This window comes from Peromyscus leucopus, chromosome 19 (genome assembly GCF_004664715.2).
Source record: "Peromyscus leucopus breed LL Stock chromosome 19, UCI_PerLeu_2.1, whole genome shotgun sequence".
NCBI classification, from domain to species: domain Eukaryota; kingdom Metazoa; phylum Chordata; class Mammalia; order Rodentia; family Cricetidae; genus Peromyscus; species Peromyscus leucopus.
In genome coordinates, this window is record NC_051079.1 from 84,068,501 (window position 1) to 84,077,968 (window position 9,468).

Genomic DNA, 9,468 nt, shown 5'->3' on the forward strand with positions numbered 1-9,468 from the left:
CTATGGTCTCCAGGTATTGTTAATTTTCATATATGAATATTTTTTACTTTCAAAATAATGGGGTTTGAAATTAAAGAGAGAAATGAGAAATGCTGGCTGAGTTTCAAGTCTCTGCTGTCCCTGGTCCTGAGATTGCAGGTTTCTGCTCTATTGTTTACTCCACAGGGTGGTGTCTCTGCTCTATTAACCCTGAGACTATGTTTCTGCTGTCCTGTTGACCTGAGTGTGTCTGTCTCTGCTATACTACCTATTCCTGACAGTGTGAGCCTTTGCTGTGTTATTCACTGCTGAGCTTGTGAGCCTCTGCTGAAATGTTTACTCCTGAGAGTGTCTCTGCTTTATTTCTCACATGAGCTGGTAGTGCAGTGCTAAAAAAAATAATTCTGTAATAGAACAAATGTATATCCATTAAGGTCATTTCCATTGATAAGGGAATTTCCGTCTGTGTTCTGAGGAAATTAAACACTAGGTCTACAGAGAATCCAAGCAGGGAGAAAACATTGACTCACATAAGAAACTTGACCTTTGTTCAAGGTGTATTGCTGACTACATCTTAGCATTTATAAAAAACAGAACCTTCCCACACCACAGCCTTTCTTTATTATCTATGATGGAAATTCAAGCTGGAAGCATTGACTCTTTGCCACATAATCTAGAGGCTTACTCATTTCTCTGTGTTTTCTTTAATGTGCATATGGCATTTTCATGTTAATATACTGTTTTTAACAAAACTCAGTGACAGAAGTTTTGTGATGTGCTGTGTTGTAAATTTCTTGTAGCATGAATCTTAAAAGGTCTTATTAATAAAAATCAAACCCGGGGCCAGGTATTGGGGTGAATGCTGAATGATCAGAGAAGCAGAAAAAGCCACAACTTCCTCACCTCCCCAGTTCCTCAGCTGACCCTGTTTCCTCAGAATGGAAGCCTCTGTGCCCTCATGAGAATGAATCTCAGCTGAACTGTGCTGCCCAAAGCCTAAAACCTTAAGCAGCCTCTAGTTCCTCATCCAAACGCCTTAAAACCTTTCTGCATTCTACCATCAGTTCCTGGGATTAAAGGCGAGAGTCACCATGTCTAGCTGTTTTTAGTGTGGCCTTGAACTCACAGAGACCAGGTGGATCTCTGCCTCTGGAATGCTAGGATTAAAGGCATTTGTGCCATCATTTTCTAGCCTCTGTATCTAGTGGCTGTTCTGTTCTCTGACCCAAGAAAAGTGTATTAGGGTACACAGTATTTTGGGGAACACAATATCACCACACTTTCTATCCAAGATCATTTGATGGTTACATTCCTTCCCTAACTTTATAATGATTGATAACCAGGAACAACAAGAGCTGTGATCACTATGGATGTAGGAGGGAGGTAAGGAAAGGTGGAGAGACTACTGTTCACCATCCCTCTGTTGTGCTCATGGCAAAGCCAAGTGGAAGATACGAGGTGAGTCTGGCTGCATTTCATCTCCTCAAAGCCATTCTGTCTCTTTCCTGAGGTTACACAGGCAGAGGGCTCCTTAGTTCTCAGCATCTGATCCCTTCTGGGAGTCCATTCACTTGATCCCCCATGATGCCTTCACGGTAGGATGCGGACCCTCTGTAAATGTTATAACAGCCAGATTCATGTGCTGTAATCATGGTTAAAACAGGTCAGATTGGGTTTGTCTAAAGCCAACAAGGATTAAAATGATATTTATTTGGAGAGAATTTAATTCATGTATGTTAAATGTTTTATTTAAATCCCCACATTCCTTCATCTATGCTTCTTACACTTAAAATCACTTTACTCTCCCAGCTTGGTGGGCTCTTTGTTATTTCTTCATCCCACTTAGTGCTCCCTCCATGTGAAGGGGTGAAGGACAGTTGACTGGAACCTGGAAGCCTCTCAGCTTGATTGTCTCCCTCAAAGGCCATCAATTGCCAAACAGCTCCTCCACTGGGCGAGACATAGTGAGGCCCTTATGCAACCATGAATATTGTGTGTTGGGGTTTAGTCAGTAAAAGTGTTGTCCAGTTAGCAATAGTCACAGTGTGTTCAAGAGTAGACAACTGCTAAACTGTCATATAAATAAAAAACATGGAGACAAATATTAGGATAAATTCTAAAAAACCAGAGACAGAAAAGCCACAGCCAAGTTCACCTTTCTAGCTCCTCAGATGATCTTGTTTCCTTAAAAGCCTCTAGATATGGTCCTCATGTCTTGCATACCTTTCTGCTTCCTGCCATCACTGTCTAGGATTAAAGGTGTGTGTACCATGCCTGGCTGTTTCCAGTGTGGCCTTGAACTCACAGAGATCCATCTGGATCTCTGCCTCCCAAATGATAAGATTAAAGGCATGTGGGCCACCATTTTTGGCTTCTATGTCTAATCTGGTAGTTATTCTGTTCTTTGACCCTCAGATAAGCGTATTGGGGTGCACATTTTATCAACCACATTTAAGCATGAAATGGTGCCATGCCCGCATGGCAATTGGGTCCAAAACCTGGCGAGGGATGTGGGGATGAGCACAGCACACACCAGTCAAGTTGCAAGCATCAGGACTGTTTATTCTTTCCTCCCCATCTTATATACCCTTTCAGGAGGAACAAACAGAATTGTTTATCAAGCACCCAGGGTCAAGGAATGGTCAGCATGCCCCAGGAAGCCACAGCTGCCAAACCACAAGATATACCAAACAGCAAAACATCTGCAGAACAGCCTGACCTCAGCGCACTCAGAACAGGGAGGTGGGGGCGATCTTAGAGGGGTCAGAGCCATTCTGATCCCCCCAAAAATGGTGCTATGTGTGGGGATGTAGGACAGTTGACTGGAACCTGGAAGCCTGTGGACATGTTTCAGAGTTCTAAAATGTTTCAACAATTCTACTGTCTCACTGCAGACATCGACTATTTCTGCCTCTGACATTCTTTCTGCCTCTTTTCCCTCAGGATTACCTGACTTTTGGCTTTAGCTGTACGTAAGGGACCTCTTTTACAATGTGTGACAGAGGAGTCACTTTTAGATCAGGGCCTCCACAGCCTAAAATTCTTTATACTTTGACAAATGTGCATCTGTGTATTATTCCATATCTACAATGCAACTAATATTTTCTGATGGGTGTTGAGAGGTCCCTGACTCTGTGGGATAAAGATAAGAACTTGGGTTCCTGACTCTGTGGGATAAGATGAGGACTCATGTTCATTTAGTTAGTATCCACTTATTAGAATAACAGCATTCAATTCTCCCTAGGGCTTATCACCTAGCCACGCAAAAGTATATTACCAAATTAATATCACATCAGTTACAATTTGTGGAATAAGCATTAAACCCAACCAGAAAATCATTGGTTACTCTCATAACTTGTCTGTCATTATTGCTCTATGGGCACTGTTGTTTTTTATCTGGGGGCACAGCAGCTGCACCTCATACTATCTTTGCCACAGCTGATGACTTCACCTCTTCAGCTGCAGCTGCTGCCTTGATGCTGAGGCCTTAGACTGGAAGAGCCTTCCTGTAGTTTTAACTAAGTCATTGTCCTTTTATTTTACCAACAAGGATTCAGGAGCCAGATACTGCATGACAACCTGCTAGCTGAGAGAGACAGAGATTCTTACACACCAAGGGGAGATATTACAGAAGCTTGGATGACTCCACTGAGAAAAACAAGAGTAACTATGCCACAGCCCAGATCTCAGATTCCAGGTACCCTGTGGACAAAGTTAGGACATGGTAAAGGTTTCAGGGAACATTTATAGCTACAGAAGAAAGAGACTCATTAATCAAGGCTTGTTTCAAATACACTGCTTTGTAGCTAGAGTTTTCTTGCCTTGCCCACAGTCAGGACAAATCTTTGTCACCCACCAGTCCCACAGCCGCTCAGACCCAACCAAGTAAACACAGAGACTTATATTGCTTACAAACTGTATGGCCGTGGCAGGCTTTATGCTAACTGTTCTTATAGCTTAAATTAGTCCATTTCCATAAATCTATACCTTGCCACCTGGCTGGTGGCTTACCGGTGTCTTCACGTGCTGCTGGTCATGGCGGCAGCTGGCAGTGTCTCTCCACCTCAGCCTTCCACTTCCCAGAATTCTCCTCTCTCCTTGTCCCACCTACTTCCTGCCTGGCCACTGGCCAATCAGTGTTTTATTTATTGACCAATCAGAGCAATTTGCCATACAGATCATCCCACAGCACAGCTTCAACAAACTGTTGGATGTTACAGCAAAGAGAAGTCTCTACTGTTCTCTGATGACATACTTAGCATTTTGCTATTGGAAGTTAGAGGTTCCTCTTTAAAATCCAAAATAATTAGCCTATTATTCTCTACTAGAGTTCATTAGAGGTGGGTTAGACCTGAATTGTTAGCAATCATTTTACCACACTTCACACACTCATGGAGTTTGTAGTCAGAATGAATCATGTGATGCATTTTAAGGATAGAAAAAAATAAACATTTTAAGACATTTGTAGGATTTCTGTCCCCTATGAACTATACCATGTATTGAGTAAGGACATAAAGATTAACAAAGTTTTTGTCACATTCCCCACAATTTTAGGGATTGTCTTCAGAATGAACTTCCTTTTCTTTTGTATGTTGTCGAAGGGATGAAGGTGAAGAGAACCATCTGTCACACTCCTCACAGTTTTAGGGACTCTCTCCAGTATGAACTGTCTTGTGTTTCCTAAGGGATAAAGGATAAAGAAAGGCTTTCTGACATTTGTCACACTTGTAGGGTTTCTCTCCAGTATGAACTGTCTTGTGTTTACTAAGGGATGAGATATAATGAAAGGCTTTGTGACATTCTTCACACTTGTAGGATTTCTTTTCACTATGAACTCTCTTGTGTCTCCTAAGGGATGAGAGATAAGGAAAGGCTTTGTGACATTCTTCACACTTGTAGGGTTTCTCTGCAACATGAATTGCCTTGTGTCTCCTAAGAGATGAGTGAAAATGAAAGGCTTTACCACATTCTTCACACTTGTTCAATTTCTCTCCAGTATGAAGTGTTTGATGTTCCTGAAGATCCCTAGAAGAGGAATATCGTTTGCCACAATGTGCACAGGTATAAGGATTGTCTTCAGAATGGATTATTTGATGTCCTCTAAGGGATAAATTGGAGTAAAAACATTTGCCACACTCTTCACACTTGTAAGGGTTGTCTTCACAGTGAATTATTTGATGTCGCTTAAGGCATGAACCAGCGGAAAAACATTTGCCACACTCTTCACACTTGTAGAGTTTCTGTCTAGTATGAACTACCTTGTGTCTCTTAAGATCTGAGTGATAAACAAAGGTTTTGTGACATTCTTCACACTTGTATCGTCTCTCTCCATGAATTTTACTATGTTTCTGAAGGATTGCAGAATGGGAAAACCTTTTGCCACACTCCTCACACTTGTAGGGATTGTCTTTGGAGTGAACTGTTTGATGTTGTCTAAGGTAGGAAAATGAAGAAAAAAAACTGCCACACTCTTCACACTTGCATGGTTTCTCTCCAGAGTGAATTTTTTGATGATGCTTCAGCAGTGAAGGAGTGTAAAAGGATTTGCCACATTCTTCACACTTGTAGGGTTTCTTTCCAGAATGAATGTTTTGATGATGCTTCAGGAATGAAGGATAACAAAAAGCTTTGCCACATTCTTCACACTTATAGGGTTTCTCTCCAGAATGAATTCTTTGATGTTGATTCAGGAATTTAGGTACATAAAAAGCTTTGCCACATTCTTCACACTTATAGGGTTTCTCTCCAGAATGAATTCTTTGATGTTGATTCAGCAATTTAGGTTCATAAAAAGCTTTGCCACATTCTTCACACTTGTAGGGTTTCTCTCCAGAATGAATTCTTTGATGTTGCTTCAGCAGTGAAGGATAGTAAAACAATTTGCCACATTCTTCACACTTATGTGTTTTTTCATCAGTATGATTTTTCTGGTGTATAAAAAGTGATGAGTGAGTATTGAAGGTCTTATGACATTCCTTACATGTGTAGGATTTTTCTCCAGTATGAAGTCTCTGGTGTATGGAAAGTGTTTTATGAGAACTAAGGCCCTTACCACATTCTTTACACTGGTACGGTTTTTCCCTTGTATGAGTTCTTTGGCGTTGAATACTTAATGAGTTGCAGTCAATACCCTTGCTGTAAACATTATAGTCATTGAATGTTGTTCCTGTTGAGCAAAAGTTGAGATATGAACAAAGCTTGGAAATATTCTTCATACGTACAATGCTTATCTTTTTCAAAGGAAACATTTACTCGTACACATTGAAGCATCAGTGAGAAACTACAGTATATTTCAAAACCTATAGGCACTAAGCATAAATGATAAAATATTATAGGTAGAAATAATCTATACTTATTCTAGAATAGTGGCATGACGAAAATGAACCTAGATATTATGGCATAGTATTCAAAGTTTAATAACTAAGAAAGTTGTGAGGGCATTTTACAATAGAAGTTAACCCATTAAACAATGAACCCCTGTAATTTTAAATCAAGTAACCAAGCTGAGAAAAGAGAAAGTTAATTGTGACTGTATGATTTGAGCCATCATCTAAAAAGAACATTTCCATCCTCCTACAGAGTTTTAATTTGGAAGGTAGAAAAGTTATGCTGCACTACAAGTAGATGGTCCCCTCAAAAATTAAATTTATAACTCAAAATTTTAGGACAGTATTTTATGGTTTATTTTGATGAGAAGAATATATAAAACAGAATCCTCCAGCTCTGATTGGACCAAGAGCTGAGTGAATCTTCTCCCTGCCAGAGTCCTATCTCTAGGACCTAGGCCCTGAGACAGAACCCATGCCCTACCACCCCTACCCACACTTGCCCCAGTTGTAGACCAGTAGGGAAGACTCTGGCAGGCAGATCTCCCCACCAATACCCCCTAGGGACCCTGCAATCTGTAAGACCCACTCCCTCCCCCAAACCCTCCCATCCCCCTATGACCTCAGGGGCAACCTGAGGACACACAATCTGCCAGTTCTGATGGTACCAAGAGATGAATGACTGAGTCTTGTCCCAGCCAGAGAGATATGTCTCTAGGACCTATGCCTTGGGGTACAAGTCATGCCTTCCCACCCCAAATTGCAGGCCAGTAGGGAAGTCTCCTGTGGGCAGGTCTCTCATCAAACACCCTTCATTAAACCCTACAATCTACAACAACACTCCCTATCCAAACCTACCCATCCCCCTTTGACCTAAGTGGCTCACTAAGACACAGAATCCACCAGCTCTGATTGGATCAAGAGGTGAGTGACTCTTTGCCTAGCCAGAAAGTCCTGACTCCTAGAACGTCCTAGGCCCCAGGGCACAACCCATGACCCACCCCAAACCCCACCATTGCAGACAACTTGTGAAGACTCCAGTGGGCAGATCTCCCTACCAATATCTCCCAAAGGACCCTGCAATCTATGAGACCAACTCCCTCTGCCCAAACCTTTGCAGCTCCCAGAGACACAGAATCTACCAGCCTGATTGCACCAAGAATTCTGATTAGTGCACCAAGAATTCTGATTGGACCCAAGAATGCAGGTTGGATCAAGAGTGGCCCCCTGAGACACAGACACAGGCAGCACAGATTGGATTGATAGCAGTTCCTTAAGACACAGACACCTCATTGCACTGATTATGGAAGAGATTGGTAGACACCAGTGCAGGAATACATACAACATAAAGAGCCATATGGCACCACCAGAACCTAGTGGTTATACAACAGCAAGACATGAAAATCACAACACAGCAGACAGAAGGAAAGAACCTAAAACATCACTTTGTGGAGGTGATGGAGGCCTTTAAAGAGAAATGAAAAATTCCCTTAAAGAAATTGAGGAAAAGACAAACAAAAATGAGAAGAAATCAATAAATCCCTTAAAGAAAGCCAAGAAAACAAAGAAAAAGCAATCAAACAGGGGAAGGGAACAGTTCAAGATCTAAAAATTGAAACTGAAGCAATGAAGAAGACACAGAGCGAATGAACGCTGGAAATAAAAATCTGAGTAAATGAGCAGGAACTACAGAAGCAAGCAAAAGGAAACAAACACATGATACAGAAGACAGAATTTGGGGAATGGAGGATATGCTAGAGGAAATAGATCCATAAGTCAAAGAAAACACTTAACCCAAGAAAGTCATAACTCAAGACATGATGTTCACTTTGGTATGAGATCTTTTGGCTAGAGTCTGCTCTCAAATTCTAAAACTAAATGACTCTCAGTCTGACCAGCACTGAGTTGTCTTTCCCCGAGTCTTACACCACTATGGAGAATGAACAAAGAGACAAATCTTGGAAGGCACTGCAATAGGAGCCAGCTAGTGAGTTATTCTTGGGGAAATGTAAAGCTTCAAGGACTTAAAGCATCATACACTTCTGAGAGATGAGCTTCGACAACAAAGACATGAAGGAGAGACCAAAGAATGATTCCCACAGTGTCATGTTCCAGGGTGATGGGAAAGCCTGCCTTTCTGGGGGATATTTGGACCTCAACCCTCGCCCCAAACCCCTCATTCCTACACACCTGGCTCCACGTTGGCTGCTGCTTGTTTCTTCACATCTGAAGATTCTTGTCTTTGCTCCAAAAGTGTCACCAGGTGTGGCTTAGACACAGCAAGTCCTGTTTGTAGAAAAAAAGAAGGAACAAGATTGTTTATGTGTTCTTTTACTTGGAACTGACATGAGCCTTCCAGTACATGGCTTATAAGGAAAGAGATGATGAACTAAATGGTTGCAGACAATCAGTTCCTTAAAAGTTTTCTGACAGAATCACTACACTACATAAAGGAATTTACAATAACTAGATTCTGAGTTTCATTTAATGATAAGAAAAACCCATTAAAACTGAATTGTGAGGCCCCTAGGACCCATTCCTAGGACACAACCAGTCCCAAGGAACCCCACCCAACTCTGTCCCAGATGCCAGACAGCAGGCAAAACTCAAACCAGAAGGACCACCTCACCAAAACTCCCCACTGTATAATGCAGTCTATATGCCATGTCCCCATACCCATCCGCCTGAGACCCCAACAACTTCCTGAGGCATAGAAACCAAACCGCCAGCTCTCGTTGGACCAAGGAAAGAGGAGATGGGCAGACGTCAAGGCAAAAATACATACAACAACATACAGAGCAATACGGCATCACCAGAACCTAGCTCTCCTCAAGCTGCAATAGCTGAACCTCACAAGGTAGATGAAGCAGAAGAAAGTTACCTTAAGAATAGCATAATGAAGATGCTAGAGGCCTTTCAAGAAAAAATGAAAAATGAAATTGAGGAAAAGACAAACAAATATTCGAAGAAATCAATGATGAAACAGGAAAAGACAAATAAAAATTGGAAGAAATCAATAAATTCCTTAAAGAAAGCCAAGAAAACCATGAAAAGGCAATTAAACATGTGAGGAATACAGTTCAAGACCTGAAAAGTGAAATAGAATCAATGAAGAAGACACAAACAGAGGGAATGCTTGAAATAGAATATCTGGGTAAACGAA

The 9,468-nt window shown here is 41.5% G+C and overlaps 1 protein-coding gene across 1 annotated transcript; it reads right to left on the reverse strand.

The window, feature by feature from the left end:
* Nucleotides 1-4,098: 4,098 nt before the first annotated feature.
* On the reverse strand, nt 4,099-8,694 carry LOC114696128 (zinc finger protein 58-like; the record flags this gene model as incomplete). Its single annotated transcript, XM_028873699.2, has 2 exons — nt 4,099-6,145; nt 8,496-8,694. Coding segments are annotated over 2 exons (1,722 nt in total), but the record flags the coding sequence as incomplete, so codon positions are not given.
* Between the last annotated feature and the right edge of the window lie 774 nt (nt 8,695-9,468).